Source organism: Oratosquilla oratoria, chromosome 12 (assembly GCF_046742065.1).
Source record: "Oratosquilla oratoria isolate Oo_2021 chromosome 12, ASM4674206v1, whole genome shotgun sequence".
Lineage (NCBI taxonomy): Eukaryota > Metazoa > Arthropoda > Malacostraca > Stomatopoda > Squillidae > Oratosquilla > Oratosquilla oratoria.
In genome coordinates, this window is record NC_134788.1 from 25272665 (window position 1) to 25300313 (window position 27649).

General features: G+C 36.4%; 1 protein-coding gene across 1 annotated transcript; it reads right to left on the reverse strand.

Annotated features, from left to right (window-relative positions):
* Nucleotides 1-13731: 13731 nt before the first annotated feature.
* On the reverse strand, nt 13732-27446 carry LOC143031126 (uncharacterized). The gene is made up of 2 exons (XM_076194607.1): nt 27382-27446; nt 13732-14675 (listed from the first exon to the last, which is right to left on the reverse strand). Exon 2 carries the CDS (start codon nt 14647-14649, stop codon nt 13852-13854), a length of 798 nt encoding a protein of 265 aa, XP_076050722.1. The 5' UTR covers nt 14650-14675; nt 27382-27446; the 3' UTR covers nt 13732-13851.
* Nucleotides 27447-27649: the final 203 nt, after the last annotated feature.

The following is a 27649-nucleotide window of genomic DNA, read 5'->3' on the forward strand; positions in this document are numbered from 1 at the left end:
AAGTAGAAGTCGGTGAAACTGTTGCAAATAGCGATCACAACTTAGATTCAAATTACTAATTTTTTTTAGAATAGATACTTGTTTCTAAAACACCCGATTTCAGTAAAGCTCAGTTCATAGGACTACGCCAGGAGCTCCAGCTTACAGACTGGGAGGCAAAATTAAGCGAAAGACCTGTAGATCAGATGTGGGAAATATTTCAAAATACGCTTACTAAGATGATTTATACTTACATCCCTTTTAAGGATAGACGTTCCCTAAATCAGGCTCGCCCAAAATGGCTTGACAAAGAAACTGTAAAAAGTATTGTTTAAAAAAAAAAAAAAAAAAAAAAAAAAAAAAAAAAAAAAGGGTTATAAGAAATACAAGTGCTCGGGTGCATCTGATGAATATCAAAGTTATATATCAATACAGAGAGATAAAAAAAAGAAAAAAAAAGAAAAAAAAGAAAACAATACGAAATGAATATGGCTGATAAATCCAAAGAGAATCCCAAAGAATTCTATAGTTACATTAGAGATGAAAAGGTTATTAGAAATCACATTGGTCCCCTATTATCTGCTGACGGTCTAATTGAATATTCAAATGAAGGAATGTGTGATATTTTAAACAACTATTTTAGCTCAGTATTCTTAAATGAAACACCTCAAAGTGAACTCCAAACGGAAACCTGTGAAAAGTCGAGGGTAAACTTACTACGGCAAATATATCAAAAGAAAAAATTAAAAGGTGTATAGAAAAACTCAAAGTTAACAAAACATCAGGGCCTGATGGTTGGCACCCAAGAAAAATGAAATGAAAAATGAGATTGTTGTTCCATTAGAAATTATTTTCAAGAAATCCATCATATCCGGAGATGTCCCAAGAGAATGGAAGCTAGCTAACGTTACTCCCACATTAAAAAAAGGCGACAAAAAGAAACCAAATAACTACAGGCCTATAAGTTTGACTTCAATCATAGGAAAAATGATGGAAACTATCATCAAAGATGCTATCAAACATCATTTAGAAAGTAACTGTTTGATAAATGATAGCCAGTATGGGTTTAGACGGAAACGTTCTTGCGTGACTAACTTACTCGAATTCTACAACACAGTTATCTCGAATTATGACAAAAGAAACAATATAGATTTAATGTATCTAGACTTTGCGAAAGCTTTTGATACCGTCCCCCATGTAAGAGTCCGGTAGATAGAGGTAGATATATAGGTAGATCGAGGGGTAGGAGGAAAGGAAGGAAACAATCATAGTCATTTTATTAGGTTGTTATAATACAGTGTTCGACTGAGGGTTGCATGGTTGCTGAGTTGCAGAGTGACGGAGTTGCCGTCTGGTGTTTGTAAACTTAGATTGGGATATCGAGAGGTGCTGAGGTGACTGATTGTAAATAATGCTGATGTAGCAAAAATTGTAAGCGTACAAGCCATTTCCGTTGCGACATAATGCTTACGTAATAATATCGTTTGAAACAGTATAACAGCCTCTCTGATTGGAGAAAAAGGTGGGGAAGAAAAATTATTGGCTCAGGGAGGTAAAGTCACGCCCTTAAGGAGTGGCACTTGAGAAGTAAAAGGATGTTGGATGAATGAAATAGTGACGTCAGAACGAAGGTGGCGTGACGTATTGTAGAGGGATCCCAAACGGGACTCTCTGGGTGTAGCTCACAAAACCAATTAGTAGAATGGAGATAGAAAATCACCCTCATTTAATTCACCCCTCAAGCTTTGAGTGAAGGACTAGGCATGGGACCTAAAGAACAATTTTACTATACAGAAGAATAATAAATTCTCTAGAGATTACTGCAACCGGCAGTAACAGTGGTAGACAGCGAGGGACGAACTGAAGAGACTGGAGATAGTGCACACCACAACCACGCGGTGCACAACCAACCACAACCACAACCAAGCGTAGGTCTTCAAGGCGATCGACTACGGGGCAACTACAACCCAACCACAACCACAACCACAACCAAGCGTAGGTCTTCAAGGCGATCGACTACGGAGCAACTACAACCTTCAAGGCATCTTCAAGACGAGAGACGACGAGGCTGATGAACGTCGACACTGACGAGAGACATCGAGAGTGACGTACGCAAGGAAGACTACGTGGAGACAGTCAAGTCAACTACTGAAGGTATGAATAATTCAATATTAAGACATGAGGTTCATACCTCCAACATTGATATTCCCAAATTCACAGGGAAAGTAAACACTTTAAGAGTTAATAAGTTCCTTGCCCAAATAGATACCTTAATTGTGAGCAAAAATATAACAGATGAAAAAAGGAAAATAAAAGATTTAAAGGAAAATATAGATCCTGAGAAGGGTAGAGCTAGGTTTATCATGATTTTCCAGCAAATGGAAGATATCAACCAATATGAAGCTTATAAGAAAGCATTCATTAAACATTTTTTGTCCAAATGTGATCAGGATCCTATCAGGTCTTTGGTAAAAATGATCAAAGAAGTTAGAACAAGCGAATCAGACACAGAATACTTAGCTAGATTAGATAGATGGTCAAAAGACATGAATTTTATCTTGAAAGATTCAGATTGGATAGAAAAATCTAGTGACAAAATGGAAGTTTCTCAGGTAATAAAATTGATCACATTTGGACTGTTAACCAAAAATTCAGATGATTTAACGGCAAAAAAGCTGTATAAAGATTTATTGTTAAATTTAAATTTAGGGGAAGTAGATTATCTTCTTCAAGGGTACAATGAGACCAGAATAATAAATCATATGTAATGACAGTGGGCCAACATAGGAACTCTAGAGTTTAAGAAAACAGAAGTAGGACATAGACGGAATGTTAGAAATCCATCCAGGGATACTGGAATCCTATGTTTTAATTGTAATACCTGGGGACACAAAACACAAGACTGTTTTTATGGAATTATTTGTAGAAATGGCAAATATGACGGTCATGATGAATATCAGTGTAGAAACCCACCATTCTGTATGTATCACCAAAGAATAGGCCATAAAACCTATGAATGTAGGAATTTTCGTATGCACCAGGAAATAAGAGGAAAAAACCCCAGACACAGAATAAACCAATATCTTAGAACTCCCCACATATATACCGATAGACGGTATTGTGTTGAATATAGGAATAAGAGTAGGGTGAAAGAAACTTCCAACATCAAAGACAAACTGATAATTATTATTGGAAGAACTTCTGTAGGACCTCTCATTGTTGGTAGTGTTCAATAAGCCTATTCAAATATTTATTGATACAGGATCTGTAGTTAATGTAATTACCAGTAAAGTTTTAAACCAGTTGAAACCAGGAGTGAAAATATTAGAACCAATCCGTCATTCATTGCAAGGAGTAACCAGAATTCAGTTAAAAACATTAGGTAAGGTTGAGCTAGAAGTTATCTTATATACAAATGAACATTTGCACATTCCAGTGATAGTTGTAGAAGAATCTGTTTTTCCAGGAGACTTATTGATAGGATTTGCAACTATGAGAAAAGAGAACATGGTCATATGTCCTGCTGACTTAGGGATCTTAGTGAAATCACAGTTACTCCCACTTTCAAATCAACCAGACTTAAGAGCAGTGACAGGAATCAATGAATCCCTAGACATAGATAAAAAATATAACATTTTTACTTTAGATAACGAGGCCGAGCGGTCCAGACCAACAGAAAGTAAAGCAACTTGTAGTGAACCCAACTCAGATGTTCAGGAAATCCCAGAAATTACTAATTCATCAACTGCAATTAAAGCCTTGCAAATTGTGGATGGTGGCGTAATAAAATCGACGCTATTACACCCCAGAGCAATTAACAAGGTGAATATGCAGTTGAAAGGAGTTATTGTAGACTTTGAAATAATTACAATCCCAGAATCAATTAGATTAAAAGGGTTGAAGTTGGAATCAGGGATTTATATGTCAAATAATAACATAGTAGAAATATCAATAATTAACACTATGAATAAAGATATAGTTTTAAGGAAAGGAACACAAATAGGATGTTTTCAGGTGTGTGCAAAACCCATTAAGATTTTAAATGAGAATAGTGAGGAGGTAGAATTACCAGTTCCATCAATCTGTTCAGTTCAAGAAGAAATAGATTTAAGAAAGGAATACAAGGATCTATTAGAGCCTACAAATTGCTCTGAGTTGGATGAAAGTTTAGTTGCTTTGCTTGTGAAGCACAATAAAGCAATTGCTTTGCCAGGGGACGCCTTAGGCAAAACAACTGTTTTAAAACATCAGATTAGATTAAAACCAGGAACACAACCTATTTACATACCCACCTACAGAGTTCCTCACTCTAAATTAGTGGTAGTAGATAAACTGGTCACTGAAATGCTATCGCAGGATATTATTGAACATAGTAAAAGTGAGTGGAACTTTCCTTTCATTTTAGTGCCAAAATCAGATGGTACTATGCGCCCAGTTATTGATTATAGGAAATTGAATAAGCACACCATTTGTGACAGGTTACCATTACCAGTAATCGGTGATATTTTATGAATTTTGCGAATTGAGAATAGGTATTTTAGCACAATAGATATCAAATCTGCTTTTTGGCAAATAGAGTTGCATGAAGACTCAAGAGAGTTCACAGCATTTTCTACTCCAACGGGACATTATGAGTTCAGGCGAATGCCATTTGGGTTATGTAATAGTCCATTAACTTACACGAGATTAATGAATACAATTCTAGATGCATTGTTAGGAAACACTGCCAATGTATTTCTAGATGACATTTTAATAGTTTCTCAGACAGCAGTTGAGCACTTTAAGAAATTAGATTTTATATTCTCAAGACTAGTTGAAGCAGGATTGAAAGTAAAACTTGAAAAATGTAAGTTCTTGCAAGACAGTGTTATTTATTTGGGACATAAGATAGACATGGACTTAGTACAGTGAATTCAAAAGTTGCAGCAGTGAAGAATTTTCCAGTTCCAACCAATGTAGACAAGGTTGGGAGCTTTTTGGGATTGACAGGATATTATAGATAATTAATTAATTCAACGATATGCTGACATTGCTAATCCATTAAGTTCTTTGTTGAGGAAGGTCTCAAAGTTCATATGGAGACCTGCACAACAGCAAGCTTTTGACACGTTGAAAGATAAACTCACAAGTTCACTTATTTTAATATTTCCTGATTATGAAAAAAATTCATTCTTTGCACTGATGCATCTGACATAGGATTAGGAGGCATATTGATGCAAGAGAGAAGTGGAACTTTGAAACCAATAGCTTACACTTCAAGACTTTGTAATAGTGCAGAGAGAAACTACTTTATAACAGAAAGAGAAACTTTAGCAGTAATTTATTCTTTAGAAAGCTATAGGGATATGATACTAGGATATCCAATCAGAGTTTGGACTGATCATACAGCTATTCAGAACTTATTTAAGCATAAGAATCTTAGGGGTAGACTTGCTAGATGGTTTGCGATACTTCATTGCTATGAAGTTCAATTTGAATATATTCCGGGTAGAAAGAATGTTGCTGCAGATACACTTTCTAGAAATATTAGCCAACCAATGACAGGTTTGATTGATTTTGTTTGTAGTATAGAAGAGTTAGTAACTTTAGATGAGGAGATGCTAATAAGAGAACAAAGGGATGATAAGACATGTGATTTATTAGTCAAGTACTTGATGAACCCAAGAGGAGATCCTCCAAAACTACCAAAGGGATATAAGATAGAGGAATTTCATTTGACTAATGGACTTTTGTATAGAAAAACAGTTGTAAGTGGAAAAGATATTTCTAGAGGTCCAGTAAATCAGTTGGTAATACCACAAACTCTTGTAAAAGAGATATTGAAGTTACTTCATGATAGTGATTGTAGCTCACATCCAGGAAAGGATAAAATTTATAGACAAGCACAACTTAAATACTTTTGGCCAGGTATGAAGATATATATATATATATATATATATATACGTATATATATATATATATATATATTGAATTTTTTTTTTAAATGTCTTAAGGTGAAAGGAAATACACCAAAACCTGCTCCTATACTTACCTATCCCATTCCACAGAAACCTTGGGCATTGATACATTGGAGTTACCTATGTCTGAGAGTGGATATAAATATGTATTTGTTGCCATTGATTATTTTTCAAGATTTTGTATTTTACAACCCATTCCAAATAAGAAAGCTGAAATTATTGCTTCAGTAATATATGATCAGATAATCTGTAATTTCACTACACCTAAGATCTTAGGTGTAGGTTTATTTAAGATCAAGAAAGTCAATATCTTAGTGAATCATCCACAAAGTAATGGGGTTGTAGAAAGATTAAATAAGAAAATTATTACATGTCTTAGAAGTATGATAAGTCCTCATAATATAACCTGGGATACTTGGATTCCTTGTGTTAAGTGTACTCTGGACAACCAAATTGATATAGCAACAGGGGATACATCTCATTTTATAATTTATGGGGAAGACAAAACTCTTCCATATGAAATTTTGACTGCAGATCAGAAACCTATGTATAATATAGATGATTATATCTCAAATGGAATATATACTTTTCAAAGTATTCACCAAAGAGTTAGGGAACATATGCAGGAGTATTGACAAGAGATGAAAAATCAACAACACAAAATAGCACATAAACTAGAATTGAAAATAGGAGATTTAGTCATGGTCAAACTAGATTCACCCTATAATAAACTTTCACCAAGGTACTCAGGTCCATATAGGGTAATTGATTCTGCAGGTGGAAATGAATTTAAATTAGTAAATTTAGAAACAAGGGAAGAATTGATAGGCCATTTGGATGATATGAAGAAAGTTAGGTTGCAAATCTATGAGGATGATTATTGTGATACCCTATGTATCAATTTTAATGAACCAGAAGAGTATAGAGAATATTATAATAATATTCTTTGTGATTTGAATATTAATCTTGATATATTTTACAGATGAAGACTGCAATATTAATTTTTCTATGCTTGGTGAGTGCCCTGGACTGGAATCCAATTCGTCCTGGAGCATTGGTACAACATCAAGGTAACCTAATATTGGTAGACAAGCTTATAAGGGTAGTTCTTGATTACAAGAATATAACAATAATTAAAGATAATGTTGACTCCCTGAGAGTGAAGTTGAAATTATTAAAAGAGAGTATTTTAAGTAAGAATGTTCAAAAGAAACTTGAAAATAAGATAGAGGAAATAGAACATAAACTTGATGTTATAGATTCAAATTTAGTAGTGGCTTTAGGAGCTCTTGCTGGATTGGGAATATCCAATTTTGCCTTCCTTGCCGATTTAAAAATTTCTATGAATAAATTGAATGAGAAGGTTGCAAAAATTGATGATTTACAAACAAGTATAAAAAACATTGAGGAAATGATTTCTGAAAGTACATATAACTTAGAGAATTTAAGTTTAAAACAAAGTGAACAGGAGAATACAATACAACTTTTCTTACTACTCAATACTATGCATTTGAAATGATCTGAGATGCAACTTCAGTTGAAATCTTTTGAACAAGATTTAGTTCTAGCAAATTCAGGTCAAGTAACATCTTCTCTTCTCCCAATACATCAACTTATAAATATAATTAATTCAGCAAAGAAGGATTGGAACTTTGAACCTTTCTTTGAGGAAGCTAATGTGGCATTATATTACCCTTTGTTGAATTCATATTTAAATGTTACCTCAGTGATAATAGAAATTCCTTTTTCTTTCAACCTAAGATTTAACTTATTCAAATTGATACCCTTCCCTGTGAAGATAGATAATTCATTATATGAAGTGGATATTCCAGTTGCAGATCCAATCAACTACATCTTTTCTGTAGACAATCTAAAGAGAGCATGATCTCTAATGATGAATTAAATGATTGTAAAAGAGTTGATAAGAATCTTTATCTTTGCCATTCTTCTCTTTTTGTGTTTCGGGAAGCTTTAAAAAACTCATGTGAAGCTTCTCTGGTTAGAAATGTGTCTGTGATGAATAATTGTCATTATAAGAAAATTTTGGTAGACCAGATTTCTCATAGTAACATACAAGGATCCCATTATCTATTTTTCCTTAATAAGACCAAAATTTCAATTAACTGTAAGGGACTAAGTCCTAAATTGGAAGTGGTTGAAGGTCTGATTTCAGTTGTTGATACCTGTGAATTACATGGAGGCCCTATTTCCACTATTGCTAATATCCTTAATACCATGCATTTAACTGAAGATTCATATATTTCAACCTTCAACTTCACATTGCCTGAACACTCACCCCCTTTGAAAATTAAGAGATCTTTGTCAAGATCTCCCTCAAGTGATTATTCTGCAATAATAGTTATTCTTGGTGTACTTTTTTCTTCAATATTATTGTCTGCACTGATATCAATTGTATTGAGAAGATTGACTATGTTAAACCCCATTAACCATGTATCTGCTTGAATTATTTTTGTACATTTTGGAGGGCTGCTTATTTCTTTAATATATATCTTACTATGTAAGGGTAGATTAGCTTCTTATACTAGCAAGCCCTGTAAGAGGGTAACAGAAATTATTGGTCGGGACGACCAAAGGTAGCTGCCGAGCCCTGTAAGAGGCCGATAGAGGTAGACATTTAGGTAGATCGAGGGGTAGGAGGAAAGGAAGGAAACATTTATAGTCATTTTATTAGGTTGTTATGATACAGTGTTCGACTGAGGGTTGCATGGTTGCTGAGTTGCAAAGTGACGGAGTTGCCGTCTGGTGTTTGTAAACTTAGATTGGGATATCGAGAGGTGCTGAGGTGACTGATTGTAAATAATGCTGATGTAGCAAAAATTGTACGCGTATAAGCCATTTCCGTTGCTACATAATGCTTACGTAATAATATCGTTTGAAACAGTATAACAGCCTCTCTGATTGGAGAAAAAGGTGGAGAAAAATGATTGGCACAGGGAGGTAAAGTCACGCCCTTAAGGAGTGGCACTTGTTTGAGAAGTAAAAGGATATTGGATGAATGAAATAGTGATGTCAGAACGAAGGTGGCTTGATGTATTGTAGAGGGATCCCAAACGGGACTCTCTGGGTGTAGCTCACAAAACCAAGTAGTAGAATGAATATAGAAAATCCCCCTCATTTAATTCACCCCTCAAGCTTTGAGTGAAGGACTAGGCATGGGACCTAAAGAACAATTTTACTATACAGAAAAGAACTTCTCTAGAGATTACTGCACGTTGGTGTGGGTGCAAGAGTACAAGGGCCCCGGGAGTGTGCATGTGTGCGTGAATGGAACAAGGGCGGGAGACGCCCAGAAGGGGATTGTGTTAGAAGTTAGACGGTAGGAGAATTAGCTTAGGGACCGTGTGGTGTGTATCCGAGGATTAAGGACTGCCGCACACGCAACCACCGGATTTCTATAGAAATCTCATAATTAACCTTCCCCATCAGAAGACAGGTATGGTACAAGGAAACATGTACGAACCAATTCGGATACCCAAACAAGACTCAAATGACGAACATGTCGAGCGAGGAATCTTCATAGGATGAACGCCCAGAATGAGCAGGAAATAAGGACTGGTGAGTTCATCGGAATGCATTACATGAATGCACACCACCAACCACACCAGACCAAACATATGTTTTCGTTGGTTTGTCATCAGACGTGTGGATGAAGGTTTGAAGACATGAAGTGGTAGGCTAAATACCTAGCAGACGTTGGTGGGCCTGGCCCAATCCACCAGGCCCCAGCATGCCCAACGGGGCTAGTTTTTGTTGGAAAAACACCCACACGACCACCATGACAATGTCCATAGTGCATGGATAATTCACCTGTTCATACAATATGTTAGAAAATTTAATAAAAATTTCTTCTGCTTGTTCATATGCCTATGACATGAATGCCATAGGCCTAACCATGCCAACCTCGTTCTGAGTGTTCATCCTTTGTGTCTCTCAGAAGATCTGTCGATATGCCAGCTTCCCTTAGGTTTTTTCTTTCTCATTTCACACTATTTAGACATAACGCTACCTCTTCCTTTGAAACTTCTGATACACTACCAATATCAACAGATGAATGTACTCAACCATAATTTTGAAGAGTAAAGATCTTGATAAAATAAAATATAATTTTTTTTTATCATTCCGTCTCTCCATTTCTATCTTTCAAAGAAATTGTTTGCTGCCTCTAAAGCTAGTCTGTGTTTGGCCCTTTTAATACTTTTACTTAACTGTATAGCTTCCTCTACATGATCCACGTTTCTCTTTCTTTTCTCTGATCTCTGTCTTTTGTCAATAATCTTGTTCAGTTCTCCATTCAGTCCCTCTTGTATATTAGAGATATGCATAGTCCATTTTGTTTATTTTTTTTTAATTTCTATACTGCTGTAATTACTCTGATAGTGCTTAAAAAAAAAAAAAAAAAAACTACTAGGAGCCCAGGTAGGCCAGCATTCACACAATTTGATTTTTCAGGCACTAGAATATTATTTCTTGTCTTTTCACAATCTAAAAAAGAATTGTCTTTTATTGAATAGATACTAAAATAATTTGAAAGTTTGAACAGTGCTATATTGCTATAATACACTGGTAATGCTGAATAAACCAAAGAAATCCCTAAGATTATTTTTGTGTATTGTGAAAATATATATATAAATATTGAATATGAAATTGTACTTAGAGTTAGTAAGATATAAAGTAATATGTGGAAACATAATACAGTTGTAATGTGATAAACATTTTACTGAAAAGGAGATACAATTGATAAAGTATCAGTTAAACCATAAACAAGAAAAGTATATTCACTGAAGTCACGGTTTACCATCAGTACATTTGGATTTCATACAAGTTAAAAATAATTTGATATTTTTCTACATTTTTTCATTAATGTCTAAAACATATTACTTAGATTCATGATACAAGTGATATCTTATTTTGTAACTTTAAAAAATATTATACTTATTTAATGCAGCCTCATTGTACTAAACAAACCAAAGGAGAAACTTTAATAACCATAAGAATAAACAAATTCTATACAAGTTGTCAGGAGTTAATTGTATTCTTTATATCTTTACAATAGCCTAAATTATATTTTTTCATTATATACTGTCAGTTGTATAACAAATACTGATTTTGTTTTATAGATAATATATTGTTGGAATACAGCCTGCTAATTCTAGACAAATACAAACAGTATTCAGATCATGAGGTGGTGGTGCCTTGAGTGATATTGTGACATGAGTGTGTGGCATTTAGGGTTCTGGCATAAAATTTTGTTTCGATCATTCACGTGTGTTCCCTCATATTACATATACCATCAGAATGCTCAGTTTACAAAACACTTCTCTCATCTGCCCCTCAAACAATAATCACATTACACCAAATTTTGACCAACCCTCCCATCCACAGTTATAAAAAGTGAACTAACAAAACTATAAATAGTACAGACGCTCCTCAACTTACGTTTTAGTTACGTTGCGAACGGCTGAACGTAAGTTGAAAATGAACGTAAGTTGTTACTGTACTATACATCCGTAAATTCTATTACCGTATCTTATAAAACATAACATTGTAAAATAATAACGTTAATTTCAAATAAATTAAATTCAAGCAACATAAATTGAGATGGTGGAGGAGGAGGCAAGGCATGTTCAGTTTGTCGTTTGTGCAATGTAAACAATGGACGCAACGTCATGCGCAAGTATCGTTTGAACTACGGAGAGCGCGCTAAACTAAAAAATTCACTCAACATTTTTTTTTACAATTTTTTTTTTTTTACAGCTAGTTCAAACGTAAAATCGAAAAAACTTAATACGAATGAACGTAAGTAGAGGAGCGTCTGTACATATTTAAAAACACTTATGACACAGGATGCCAACATGAACAGCCAAAGGAGACTATATACATGCTCATATATGAACTCACCTTGACTAACTAGACCAATATGTGAGATATAATGTTTGACAGCGATTTCACATTGATCGCATGGAAAGAAGTGCTGGTAAGCCACTGACCACAATACTAATAATTATCTTCAGGATTCTCTTACATAAGAATGATGAAGAGAAAAAGTCACACTGAGAAGGATTCCCTACCAAGTATGGTTTTAATGCAGGAGTATTGTTACCTGTGAAAGCTCCCTATCTTACACTGAAAAGCAAATGTCTTTCAAGTATGGGTCATAACATGGTTCCTGAGATGAATCTTTCATGAGAAAGCAGCAGCACAGCACACTATAATGAAGTCACTCTAGTAAGGCTTCTCTCCTGCATGAATCGTCACATGGATTTGGAGAAAATAGTTTTCTGAAAAATCTGCATCAATTGCCACATTGAAAAGGTTTCTTTCTTTTGCTGATCATCACCTGCCTTTTAAGACTACCCTTTCATGAAAAAGCTGCACTGGAGTTACCACACTGAAAAGGCCTCTCTCCTGTGTGGTTCATAACATGAACTTTAAGAAAAGTTTTGTATGAAAGCTGCATCACACTGACCACACCTGAAAGGCTTCTCTGCAGTGTTTATCATCATATGAGCTTTAAGATTTCTGTTTTATTCAAGAGCTGCATTACATAGGCCACACTGGAAAGGCTTCTCTCCTGTGTGGGTCATCACATGGCTTTTGAAAGTAACCTTTCATGACAAAGCTACATCATATAAGCCACACTGGAAAGGCTTCTCTCCTGTGTGAGTCATCATGTGGATTTTGAGACAATCCTTTTGTGAAAAATCTACATCACATAGACCACACTGGAAAGGCTTCTCTCCTGTGTGGGTCATCACATGGCTTTTGAGAGTACCCTTCTTTGTGAGAAAGCTGCATCGCATAGGTCACACTGGAAAGGCTTTTCTCCAAATTGGGTCATCATATGATCTTTAAGATGACAGTTTCATATATAAGCTGCATCACATAGGCCAAACTGGAAAGGCTCTCCAGTGTGGGTCATCACATGACTTTTGAGAACACCCTTTTTTGAGAAGGCTGCATCACATATGCCACACCGAAAAGGCTTCTTCCCTGTGTGGATCACCATATTTTTTTGAGAGTACCATTTTGTGAGAAACCTACATCACACAGGCCACACTGGAAAGGCTTCTATCGTTGTGGGTCATCACATGGCTTTTGAGCTTACTCTTTTGTGAGAAAACTGCATCACATTGTTCACACTGGAAAGGCTTCTCTCCTGTGTGGGTCATCACATGGCTTTTGAGATTACTCTTTCCAGAGAAAGCTTTATCACATATGTCACACTGGAAAGGCTTCTCTCCTGTGTGGGTCATCACATGGCTTTTGAGATTACTCTTTTGTGAGAAAGCTGCATCACATAAGTCACACTGGAGAGGCTTCTCTCCTGTGTGGGTCATCACATGGCTTTTGAGGGCACCCTTTTGTGTGAAAGCTGCATCACACAGCTCACACTGGAAAGGCTTCTCTCCTGTGTGGGTCATCACATGGCTTTTGAGAGCACCCTTTTGTGTGAAAGCTGCATCACATAGGTCACACTGGAAAGGCTTCTCTCCTGTGTGGGTCATCACATGGTTTTTGAGAGTACTCTTGTGTGTGAAAGCTGCATCACATAGGTCACACTGGAAAAGCTTCTCTCCTGTGTGGGTCACCATATGGCTTTTGAGAGCACTCTTTTGGGAGAAAGCTGCATCACACAGCTCACACTGGAAAGGCTTCTCTCCTGTGTGGGTCATCACATGGTTTTTGAGAGTACTCTTGCGTGTAAAAGCTGCATCACATAGGCCACACTGGAGAGGCTTCTCTCCTGTGTGGGTCATCACATGGCTTTTGAGAGCACTCTTTCCAGAGAAAGCTGCATCACACACACAGGTCACACTGGAAAGGTTTCTCTCCTGTGTGGGTCATTGCATACTTTTTGAGAGAATCCTTTAGTCTGAAAGCTGCATCACATGGTTCACACTGGAAAGGCTTCTCTCCCGTGTGTCCATGTGTGTCTTTTGAGAGGACCCTTTTGAGTGAAAGCCGCATCACATAGTTCACACTGGAAAGGCTTCTCTCCCGTGTGTGTCATTACATGGCTTTTAAGAACTCTCTCTTCTCTGAAAACTGCATCACATAGGCCGCACTGGAAAGGCTTCTCTCCTGTGTGGATCATCACATGGATTTTGAGATCTCTCTTATCTCTGAAAGTTGCATCACATAGGTCACATTGGAGAGGCTTCTCTCCTGTGTGGGTCATCACATGTTTTTTGAGATCTCCCTTTTGTGAGAAACCTACATCACATAGGTCACACTGGAAAGGCTTCTCTCCTGTGTGGGCCATCATATGGATTTTTAATTTTCCCTTACGAGAGAAAGCTGCATCACAGAGGTCACACTGGAATGGCTTTTCTCCAGTGTGGGTCATCACATGGTTTTTGAGAACTCCCTTTTGTGAGAAAGCTGCATCACACAGGCCACACTGGAAAGGCTTCTCTCCTGTGTGGGTCATCATATGCCTCTTGAGACTACACTTGTATGTGAAAAATGTATCACATATGTTACACTGGAAAGGCTTCTCTACTGTGTGGGTCATCACATGCCTTTTGAGATTACCCTTTTGTGAGAAAGCTCTATTACATAGTTCACACTGGAAAGGCTTCTCTCCTGTGTGGGTCATCTCATACCTTTTGAGTTTTCCCTTTTGTGAGAAACCTGCATCACATGGGTCACACTGGAAAGGATTCTCTATTGTGTCAGTCATCACGTGCATTTACAACCTGCTCTTTTGAGAGAAACCTGCAATACAAAAATCACACTGTAAAACCTTTTTCCTGGATTGGTTCTTCAAGTGTGCTTGAGATTACACTTTAGTGAGAAACTTTGATCACAATGTCATGCTGAAAAGGCTTTTCATCTGTCTTGGACATCATTCTAATGTAATATCTTGTGTTGAGGTCTTTATATTACTTATGGCATAACTTATCTACTCAGAGCTTTATGGGTATTTATGTCCTCCAGCAAAGACTGCAAGACCAGATTAAGTGAAAGGCCTCTAGATAAGATGTGGTGAGGATTTCAAAACATGACTAGGATTCAAATTCTTTTCTAATGAAAAGAATTCCTTCTATTTAATCCTATCCACAGTGGCTCATAAGAACTTAGTTTTCTGAATTCCCTAATTATTTCTTACATATACAAGTATGGGATACCAAGGTAATAAATGATTCCCTGTCAATTTTAATTACATACACTAAAAGGAAATACCAAATGGGTCTACTTATGTTTGATAACATGGTTACAGGGCTATAATGCCTGCTACTAATCAACTAAAACACTCTAATGAAGGTTTTAAATAGAAAGCTCCTTGTAATTATGGAATCGGACAAAAGAGTGCAAGCATGACTTATTTTACAGGTTTATAGAGATCTTGGGCATAGTTCAGAGACTCAGTGACATCCCCTCAGGGCTTCACCTCATAATGGAGGTGAGGGGGTCAACAATTTTGAGAATGGTCAGCTATACTCTCCACCTTACAAGTTCCCATTATTGGTGCCTCAAGAAACAAAAGCATCTCACAAACAAAATCCTGAAAAACTACTCATGGTATCAATTCAACAAGAAATTTGACAGTTATTCAACATTTCCTTCTCTTTTGTTATGGTTTCAGGTTGTGTTGTACAATTCTGGAAGATTAATCAAGCACAAGCACATAGGTTGGAATGAAGTTCTCATTCATTCATTAGGTAGATGCTTCCTAAATTATTCTGTAGTAGAATGACACTTTTGCTATTTCCTTAAAGATTTCTTATGTGCCCAATGAGTTTTTCTATGACTGCCTCATTATCTTTCTCACCATAGTCTCATGCATGATGAAGAAGGAAATTGGGACAGAGTGATGGGGTTACGGATCCTCCACTCTAAATTTTTCTTCTAATACATGTCAAGGCATAGAAAGGTCTGGGACAAGGACTCCAATCAAATCACTAGTAACTGGGTCATTAACTATGTGTGGATGTGGTACAGAGTGTAACAGTGGAGATTGATTGTATGTTTGTGAAAAGGTGAATGTGTTAGTACTAACTTGAAAGGAGTGGTTTTCATTTTGGGAGTGGGGTGGGTAGGGCATTAGGAGTGATTAGGAAGTGAGGGAGAGGAGTAGCACTGTTGATAAGTGATGAGATAGATAAACTGAAAAAAACTAAATACCTATGTAAGTCCAGCTTATAATCTGTACAATTGGCTTTCGTGTTAATCATCAGGTACTAATATTTTCTTATACATTATATATATGTGTGTGTGTGTGTGTGTGTATTAATTATCAGGTACTAATATTTTCTTATACATATATTTACATGTGTGTGTGTATTTACCTAGTTGTATTATATGGGAAGGGAGCTATGCTCGTGGCGACCCATCTTTGTATCTTCAGCATCAAGTTTTTTCTTAAAATCTTGAATAGTGTTAGCACAGTGTTTCTTTGCCTAATTTGTTCCAGGTATCTATCACTCTGTGTGGGAAGCTATTTTTTTTTTTCAGATCTCTTCTGTAATAATCTTTTTTAAGTTTCTTTTCGTGTCCTCTTGTTTTTCCATTGCCCCATTTCAATAAATCATTCTCATCTAAGATTTCCATTCCTTTCATAATTCTATAGATATTTAATAGGTCTCCTCTTTCCCTTCTCTGTTCCGGTCTCCTCTTTCCCTTCTTTGTTCCACAGTTGGTAATTCTAATTTGGACAGTCTTTGTTCATATGTCATTTTGGAAAGAGTTGGTGCCAGTTTTGATGTTGCTCTTTGTATTCTTTCTCATTTTTTTACATTCTTTTTGGTACTGGGTGTCCATAGTGTTGCTGCATACTTGAGTTTTGGTCTTATTAGTGTAGTTATTTTTTTTTTCTTATCATTTCCTCATCCAAATAGACAAATGCCACTTTTACTGACCTCAATAAATTGTAGGTTTCTCCAACTATTTTATTAATATGTTTGTCCTGTCTTTGCTTCTCATCACTCCAAGGTCTTTTTCCGAGTTTACTTCTTTGACCTCTTCTTCACCAATTTTATAGTCTCTCGATATTCTGTTTTTACTTTTTCCAAATTCCATCATACTACATTTCTTGATATTGAATTTCGCTTCCCACTTTTGAGTCCATTTCCGGATCTTGTCCAAGTCTCGTTTTAATGGGTTGCAATCCTCCTCTGTTCTTACTTTCTTTAGTACTTTTGCATTGTCTGCAAAGAAATAACACGAGGATGACAGCATTTTGGAAGTGAGTATTAATGGAAAGAGGCTGGAGGATATGCATAGCTTTATATACTTGGGGTCGTGCGTGGCAGGAAAGGGAGGAGTGATGGTGGAGGTACACTGTAGAATGAGAGAAACAAGTATTTGCTTTGAGAGATTAAAAAATCTAATGAGAAATAAACATTTGGTAGATTGTATGAAGGGGTGATTGTGCCAACACCATTGTATGGGGGCAGAAACATTGAACATAAGAGAGGAAGAGTTTCAATATATTTGAGAAGAAATGTCAGAGAAGTATGATAAGGGTTACAAGGTTGGACAGAGTGAGAAATGAGGGGTTATGGAGGATAGCGGGGATAGAAAAGGAGTTGGGAGATAAGGTTGAAAGATCATTGGGATATTTTGGACCCATGGACTAAGTGAAGACTTACCTTACCTTACCGCCGTGCCATATCCTCTTGCACTTCGGCAACCATGGATTGCCACCGTTCACGGTCCCTAGTTACTTGTAACAGCTGTGCTGGTTTGAGTTGTTTTCCCGTCGCCCTCATCAGCCCGTCCATATACTTCTCCCTCTGCTTTCCTCTTGCTCTCCTTCCCTACACCATTCCCGTCATCACCACCTCTTCCAACCCTTCCCTCCTCATTATATGTCCTAAGAATCGCAACTGTCTTTTCCTTATTGTTGTCATCAATTCCCTATCTGTCTCCATTTCTCTCGATACTTCTTCATTTGTTTTCTTCGCTGTCCATGGTACTCTTAATACTCGTCTCCATGTCCACATTTCTGCTGCTTCTAAGTTTTCCTGCAATTTTTTGCTGATTGTCCACGCTTCTGAACCATATAATATTGTTGACCATATAAATGTTTTAACTGTTCTTCTCCTTATATCTGTAGACATTTTCTTGTTTGTTAAAACCCCTTTCATTTCCTGAAATGTGCTTTTATCTATCGCTATCCTTGATTTTATTTCTTTTTCACATCTACAATCTTCTGTCAATATGCTTCCCAGGTACGAAAATTTGGTTACTTGTTCTATTCTTCTCCCTGCTATTTGTACTTGCACTCTTGGTGGATCTGTTTTACTGGCCACCACTAGTATTTTAGTTTTCTCCATATTTACATTTACCGTATATACTCGTCTATAGGTCGATCTCGTGTAAAGGTTGACCCCCCATTTTTGGCCAAAAAATCTGGAATTTTCCATATACCTCACGTATAGGTCGAGTAGCTTTTTTTTTTTTTATGCTGTGAGCATTCCACTGTCTTAATGCTTTGAAGTGGCATGGCTTGCCTGGTATAGCAATTGATTATCATGGTTTTTTCACTTCATTAATTCTGATGTATTTCGGTTTATGTTTTTTTCAAGTTCTCGATTTTAATATTTAATAAGTTTCACTGAAATTGCCATTTCAGCAGAGTGAAAAACTTGGACAGATTACCAAGTAAAGTACGGTATACGGAATAAACTGGCTAGGCGTGTTTCGTTAGAAACAATTTTAACCAACAGTGTCTCAGAGTAGTCTTGTAATCTCAACTGTGCTGATGATCAGGCTAATGATAATGTGGAGGAAGATGATGTTGATGTTCCTATGGCTGTTTGGTGGTGAAGATGACGACAGCAAGGAAAACGATTTTGGTGGATTTTAGTTAAAATATTTAGGATTATACCATATGTCACTGTAACAGTAACAAGTTGGCAATACTGAACAGTTTGTTTTCGTGATGGTGAGATCCATGCATTGTTTTGGTAATGGTAACAATAATATATACCATATAGAAAGCTAAATTTAGGTAAATTTTTAGTTTTGACCATGGGCGCAATATAGCAATAAAAAAAATTATTATTAATTTTGTAAATTATAATGTATCAACATAATATGCAATTTTGTGAGCGAAAATAAAAAACAAAAAAGGTGCTAAAACATTTCGTAAGTAACGAAGTTGTGTTGGACGAATGGTACGCCATGTTTTTTATGATAGATGCCGACGTCGAGGAAATGAAAGGTTAAATTCGTCTAACCTAACCTATGTTTAATATATCATTACCTGCAAATTAAATGTCATCCGGCTCGTCCTCGTTGTCGTGAGAGACGTTGGCGGGCTTTTCAATCACTCTCTCAGCTTGCTGGGTATACAAAGTTCTTGCAGCTTGAAGGAATGCATGTATATCCGCTCCATAACATTACTTCAAGAAAATGTACCTGGCGAGGTACTGTCGGAAGTACCGAGGCCGTCAATTGACAGACAAGATGGCGTCCCGATTCTATGCTACCGACTTCGTTCATTAGCATATTTGTTTGTAGCAAGGTATTTTTTATTTTCACTTCCGCCCACAAAATTGCATATTATGTTGATACATTTTAATTTACAAAATTATCAATTAATTTTCTATTGCTATATTGCGCCCATGGTTGAAACTAAAAAAAATACCTAAATTTGAGAATATCACAGCATTTTATTATTTTTTAAGCAACTATGGGTACTATAATAGTATACATGATATAAGCTTGCCTGTGCTAAGAATTTTAACAAACAGGTAAAACCACAGTATGGGGTTACCGTATCTAGAAGGAATTTCACACGTTTTGGTACGTACTGTGTATTTTATGTCCCCATTGTTTACTGGCAGTAACTAGTAGGTAAATATTTTGATTTCTGAACCTAAAGAAAAGGTAAGAGTTCTTCCTAGCCTTTCTTGTCATGTCTGGATTTCAACCTAACAAGATTATTACTTGTGTATAGGTCGACCCCTAGGTTTTGGCCTAAAAAAAATTCCTTAAGACTTCGACCTATAGACGAGTATATACGGTAAACCTTTCTCCTCACTGGCTCTTACGGTTACATTCAATAGATGTTGCAGTTTTTCTTCTGAGCCAGCCACCAATACCGTGTCATCAGCATATCTGATATGATTTATATTAAATCCTCCAATTTTAATCCCTTTCATTCCCTCTAATTCCCTAAGGATCATCTCCCCATATAAATTAAATAAATCTGGGGACATAACACAGCTTTGACCCACTCCCCTCTTTATAGCTTGAAATTCTGTTCTTCCTCCCCGTACCCTCACTGCTGCTCTTTGCTTCCAATACAAATTTCTGATGATACTCATGTCTTTGCTATTCATATCCACTCTTTCCAAAATATTTATCAAATCCTCATGTCTTACCCTATCAAACGCCTTCTCGTAGTCAACAAAGCAAAGATATACATTTTGTTGTTTTTCTATCATCCTCTCCATGATGTGCTGTGTCTTGCGACACTGCTCCTGACCCAGGGCAGTGGGCAAGGTGCAGGGATGACCCATCATCTAGGAGGTGCTAAGATGGGAGGGAGGGTGGAGGGGTGTGGAGTATTTTCGGGGATGGAATGGGTGTGAATGATTTTATGCCTTTTCCTTTTTGGCTACCTCCCTAGTAAGGGGGAAAAAGCCTTGGTATATGTATGTATGTATGTACTCTCCATAATCGTTATAGTAAAAATTGCATTTGCTGTTCCTTTCTCTTCTATGAAACCAAATTGCTCCCATGAAACTTGTTCTCTCACTTTACTTCTTATTCTATTTAAAACTATCCTTAATATAATTTTGGTTATTTCACTCATGATATTGACTGTGCGATGTTTACTACATTCCATTGTTCCGTTTATCTTTGGTAGTGGTATAAAAATCGAGTTACACATATGTTCTGTTATTGTACCCTTTTCGTAAATTTGGTTTATTAGACTAGTAAGTTTTCTTATTGCAAAATCCCCTAATGCCTCTTAACATTTCAATCATCACACCATCCTCACCCATGGCTTTCCCTTTTTTCATTTTCTGCATTGCAAATTTCACTTCCTCTTCCATTATTTCTTCCCCATCTAGATATCTATAATTTTCCTCTTATCCTTCTTGTCTATCGTCCTCAAATAGGATTAGTAAAAGAGGTATGGAAGGCATTAGTAAAAGTGGTATGGAAGGCATAGTTGGATGGAGTTAACATGAGGGGGCAACTGATGATGAGATGGATGGATAGAGTAAAAGGGGTGTTGAGCAGGAAGGGGATCTTTGTTGAGGAAGGAAGGGAGAAGGCAGATGGCAAAGGCAAGTGGAGAATGGCTGTGTATGGATGACACTGAAATGCATGGGAGAGAGTTGGAGGCATGTGGGGGGGTTAGGGAGTGGTTTTGTGTGAATGTTATTTTGACATTGCTCCCTGTCTTCAATGTTTCGGTATGAGAGGAGAGAGGGGGGGGATCAATGATTGAATAAAGGGGCCTTGTTGCGGATGTGTTGTGTCTTGCTGCATTGCTTCTGCTTCTGACCCAAGGCAATAGGTGAGAAGCAGGGATGGCCCATCATCCAGGAGCCAACATAAGAGGGAGGAAAGGATGTTGAATGGAAGTGAAATGGGTGGAAGTGGAATTATGCCTTTTGATTTTGGCTACCTCCCTTATAAGGGAGGAAAAGCCCTTGGTATATGTATATATATTCTTATCTTTAAATGTATTTTATGAAATACCACAATTTTTCATTTTTCAACTTTGAATATTACTATATTTCAATATGGTAATACTGAACAATCCAAAGACCCAAAATTATGTTGTATGTATTGCAAAATATATCTGTAAAGTGTAAAATACAAAACAGTATGTATTTATGGTGAGCTAAGTGGTCTGGGATGGCCATTATATCTCCCAACAATGTTAGGTTTGGTGAAGTTATATTAGTATTATATTTTGATTATGGTTTCAATTTCAGAACAGGTCAGTAATAACAAACCATTATTCAACTTCATTCAACCTGTATTCACTATTGTGTAATATAAATTGTAACTGAAGTAGATTGCATTTGAAAGCGATACTAATGATTGTATTGAATTTCAGTCAATATTCAGCATTTTTATTTTTGGGGACAATATCCAATGAAAGGGATACTACAGGGATAGTAAAGGAGACATTGTACCAATATGTTTGTTTCCTCTTAGACATCAAGCAATTCTATTTTTCAGGACAATATTGTATTAAAGAGACAGCACTACAGAGATGGTAAAGGGGAGATTTTAGGTGGGAAGGCAACATAAAGAACAGATAGAGGCTGAAAGCAATTTGCATTCTTGAATAGTCTCTGACCATGAAAGAATGCTTATTGTTCAAGGTGGTCTCTTTGTAGTTGGGTAAACTACCAACATGTGGTACTGAACTGTACTGACAGGAGTAAATCATGTTGACATGTGACCCATTTCCAGAGATTTTACTGTTTGAGGATGATGTACCTGGAGCCAAGACCTCTTCAACATATTGACATTAACATACAATTGAAGCATAGATTAGAGTGTCGAAGACTAAAAAATGGAAACAAGACCAAAAGAAGATGGAAAGTTTTCCACTCTGCCATGGCCACTTCTGCTAGCCCTATTGATTGGATGAAAGCCACACCCAATATTCTATGGTTAATGAAGCAGCATCCCTACTTATAGAATGTCAAGTGCAAGGTGGCAAAAGTATTTACCTAGTTGTGTTTTCCTAGTTATATTGTACAGGAAGGAGCTATGCTCACAGTGACCCGTCTTTGTATTTTGTAAGATCTAATTTGTTCTTTAATTCTTGAATGGTGTTTGCACACACTATTGATTCAAGGAAAGAGTTACTCTGAACCATGACATTAAAAATGAAAGGTTAGGTGTGGCAACCCCCAGCCCATCCCATCAAAATTACACTTTATAAAATTCATACTGATGTTACTATCAATTTGTGATATTAATGGAGCTCAACACACTCAGAATGATGGGAGCTATATAATGATATAGATAAGAATTGAATCTGTGAGACTGGCAAACAATGGTAAATATCCAGTTGTGCACAACTACGCAATATAGCAATAGAAAACTAATTATCAATTCTGTAAATCATATAAACGTATTATGCAGTTTTCTTGGCAGAATGAAAAAAAAAGAAGCTAAAACAGATTTCATAAGAAACAAAATCACGCCGGACAAATGGTATGCCATGTTTGTTTTGATAGATGCCAACATCAAAGAAATGAAAGGATGATAAATTCATCTACTCTAACCTAACCTGCATTTAGTAAATCTGTACCAGTAATTTAAAGGTCATCTGGATGATTGTCATCGTGATGGATGTTGGCGGCCTGTTCACTCTTTCTGATTGTGAGGTATAAAGGTTTCTCATAGCTTGAAGGAATGTATGGATTTCGACTCCATAGCATTCCTTCATAAATATATACCTCACGAGGTACTGGCAGAAGTGCCGAGGGGTAAACACTTGACAAACAACAAGATGGCATCCCGATCCTATGCTAGTGACTTCATTAGTATATTTGCTTGTAGCAAGGTATTTTTTTTTTCATTTCCACCAAGAAAATTGCATAGTACTTTCATGTATTATAATTTACAAAATTAATATTTAATTTTCTAATGCTATATTGTGTAGTTGTGCACAACTGGATTAAAACCCAAACTTTATATTCATAATTCTTATTGGAAATAGGCCAGTATGAAAAATGTAGGCCCTGCAGACAACAAAATTTCATTCTTTCCCTGCTCCCAGCACTACCAACACTTTTACAAGAATTCATAGGTTATGTACAGTTCTACTAGTCTCCATTACCACCCCCACCAAACACTAAAAATTTCAAATTACTACTGATGATACTACTGATTAGCAGTATTTTTATGGGGTGCAGAGTACTCATGATAGGAGCTACCCAATTATGTAGATAGGAATTGCACTTGTGAAACTGGCAATCTTTCCTTATGCTCCATTCAGTGTGAACAGCTCAACTTTCAACACCCCAACCTGCTGTATGCAGTTCTGCATGAAGCAGTGTGGACCTGGCTTAAGCCTCTCAGGCTCAGTAATTGACAATGAATGAATAAACAATATTTGAATTTCAATTGGACAACATTATTCTGTTTCAGTGCTTGGTGGACTAACTTGCTCTGGGCTTGAGAGGGCACGATTGGATGTGAGTGGTCATCAGTAGGCCCAGATTCACCTACAAAGTGTTTCCTGTATATATATGTGTCTTTTTTCATATGTTCAGTGATAAAATCCTCCCTTCAACATACTCAAACCCATCACTGACATTTTCAATGTCCAAATGTGGTTTGGGAAAATGGATTCAAATAAAACCCTTTATATGTGGTCTATCCTCATAATGTGAGTCACTATGACATAATCCATAGAAGCAGTGTGTAGCAGATGGCATTTTTAAAAATCAAATCAAGTCAGATCCTGTCAAAATAGCCAATAAATGTGGATAGTTTTCACAGGAATATGAATAATGTAACAGGGTTTATACATTTATTTGTCCACAACATATTCTTCCACAAAATAATATGTGACATCATAATAAAGATTGCTTCAATTTTAAGAACCTGTGTCTTTCTTTTTCAAATTTAATAATTTATGCTTGCTTTTTCCTAATGCATATCAATTCAAGATAAACCAACTGAAGTGCCTTTTCTTAAAATTATTAAAAGATAGGTGCTTATTCTTGAGTTGTTAATACAGTATCTCAGGTGCTGATTATTTTTTATCATTATTGTTCACAACTTATATATAACCTATTATACATAAACTAACCTAACCTCATCTAACTCATTTGAAAGCTTATATGACCATATAGCTGGACAATATAGATAAATTATCCTTTAAATCTTTGTCATAAATAGAAATTTTCCCTACCATCTTAAAATATTTTTATACTTTAAAAGCTACCTTGTGTATCATTAACAAAGCATAGGTGGTTTATTCTTTGTTTCAACCAGGTGCCAAATCTTAAATTGAAAACCCTGGTGCTTATTCTATTGAATGAATTTAGGTGCCTCAACTTAAAATGACCCCCAAAAGCATACATTTTCATATTTTCTTGTCAGAGAAGGCAACATACAAAGCTCCCCATCCCACCACTTAAAAGAATAAAAATCCCCTTGAGATTGTAGGGGGAGTGGGGGAGGGCACTGGTCTGAGAAAGAAAAAGGGATTAGAATGTTCAAAGTGATACATCTTTATTTTCTCAATTAACTGTTTTGACATAATAATGGGGATCTTCTCTAGAACATATTTGTTGGATAAGTATTGATTTCATGTTGCACAAGTTGTAAAAAATATTTGGATTTTTGGTATTTCTTTAAAAGTGCAGACCTACATGATAGATCATTGGAAATTAAATGTTGATTTTGTAAATTATAATACATCAATGTAATATATGTTTTTCTTGGTGGAAATCAATAACAGAAAACATTGCTATAATCTATGCACAAACGACTGAAGTCGCATCACCTCCTTTTGATACCACCTTTGTTTTTATAGATTCAGAGGCCAAAGATGACAATGACAACCTTAATGACCTCTCGAATTACAAATACCGCATTATCAAATGGAGGTTAGGTTAGGTTAGGTAGGTAGTAGGTTAGCTTAGCATAGACAAATTTGTACTTTAATTTCTTCAACCTCCACAACAACGATGGTGTCTCAAGCAAAGTGGCCATGTTTTTGTTTATCTATCAGTAACTTTTTCTGTTATTGATTTCTGCCAACAATAATGTATATTACATTAATGTACTACTATTTACAAAATCATTACTTAATTTTCAATTTCTATATTGCATAGGTGTGCACTTCTTAAAATCTACCATGTTTCCAGACAGGAGCTCCTGGATTTGTGCCCATAAGGTACATTGAAATTGTACTGAATTCAGGTCAACTCAGCTAGGTACACGTGAGTCTGTAGGGGGTGCACCATTGTGGAGGGAATGTTTCTGCTGCCATTTTGAGTGACCCGTTTGAATTGATTCTCATCAGTTTAAACTCTGGCAGTGTTCAATTCATATGTGGATGATTCAAAATGTCTTCCTGTTCTAGAAGTTTTGATTCAGTTTTTAAAAAATTGAAGAATTTTCACCAATTTGAATATAAATTTGGATAGTTGCAGTAGTAATTTAGTGTACCAAGTGCAAATCTAAAGGTAAGGCACCTATATATTCACTTTTTAATGTGATATTTGTGTTTTTTTTCCTGGAAATGAGCAACTTCAAGATTGTTGTTAGTGATATGGGTGCATTTGCTAATGAAAAATACATTTTGGATCATCAGGTTTTGCTGCTAGAATACTTATTTGATAGTTTCTTATCTTTTCTTATTCCACTGACTCTGAACCATGAATTCAAAATTTCATTAAAATTGAACCAGTGGTTGTGTGTACTTCTTTGCCAAAATCTTTACAAATTACCACCTTTTATTGTCAGTCACGCTAAAAATTCGAAATTGCAGAAGATTTCAAAATGTTGTATCTCCCTTATTTTTCAAGCTATTTGAAAAATTAAAAAAGCATTTTGTTGATAAGGAAAAGGTCTTTTATATGTAACAAGAATTAATGGGCTAAACCAAACTTGGAATTTTAGTGATGGTAACTACCTTGGCTGCATAATGTTGCAAGGATGGAGCCAACAAGATGACCAAAAATGGTGATGGAGGGAAGTATAAGGGGTAGATACCCCCTGGGAAGACCTAGGTACTGGTGGAGTGATGGAGTGGCAAATGATGTGGCCCGCATTAACCCTGACCTACAAAATTGGAAGGAAACAGCAAAGGACAGACTGGTCTGGAGAGGCATAGTGAAGGTGGTGAGGGGACTGCAGTCCTGATAGCCACTGGAATATAACAAGAGAGAGAGAGAGAGAGAGAGAGAGAGAGAGAGAGAGAGAGAGAGAGAGAGAGAGAGAGAGAGAGAGAGAGAGAGAGAGTGAGTAAAGCTACCTCAACCCACTGTCAACTTGGCCCACCTACTCAACCAAGTCGGCCCAACATGGTTAGGTTACATAGGTTAGGTTGGGTTAGAATATACAATTTTATCATACTTTAATTTCTTCGACCTTCGCATCTCTTGAAACAAGAGATGGCGTTTCAAGCAGTCGATGGGCCGAGTTGGCGATGGATCAAGCTGCCCTGCAAGCTATCAGACAACCCAAGTTTCATATTAGAACTTAATGAATGCTTTATTGTAAAGATTTATAGTGCAGCAAATTCTCAGGCAAAGACGATACTACACGACGACAATGACGTAGCGAAAAAAACACTAATTTCGCTTCGGAATAGTTGTGTAAGCACCAAAATAACGTATACTGCGCCAAAACTTACTTATGATGGCAAAAATAAAAAAGTATTCATAATTCATGCATATACAAATACGAAAGTGAAATCATTACGAGATAGAATTCAGCATTTACAAGTACAACTTTCAGGCTTTCTCACCAAAATATCCGTGCCACATAACCTTGCTGATTATTCCCAACTTTACCTACTGTGTTTACAAATTTCAGCTTGCGACAAACAAATGAGCTACAAGTAGCGGGACTTAGAAAGATCATCAATAGAATATGGACAAAACCTATAAGAACATAAGAATGAAGGAGATTGTAAGAGACAAAAAGGCCTACGCTAGGTAATTCCACGTCCATTACCACTTGTCATCCCTATCCATAAATGTGTCTAACCGTTTCTTAAAATAACCAATTGATCC

Bases quoted from the DNA above. Each gene is read 5' to 3' on its own strand.
- LOC143031126 (XM_076194607.1), bottom strand. From the start codon at position 14,649: ATGCACGTGATGACTGACACAATAGAGAATCCTTTCCAGTGTGACCCA.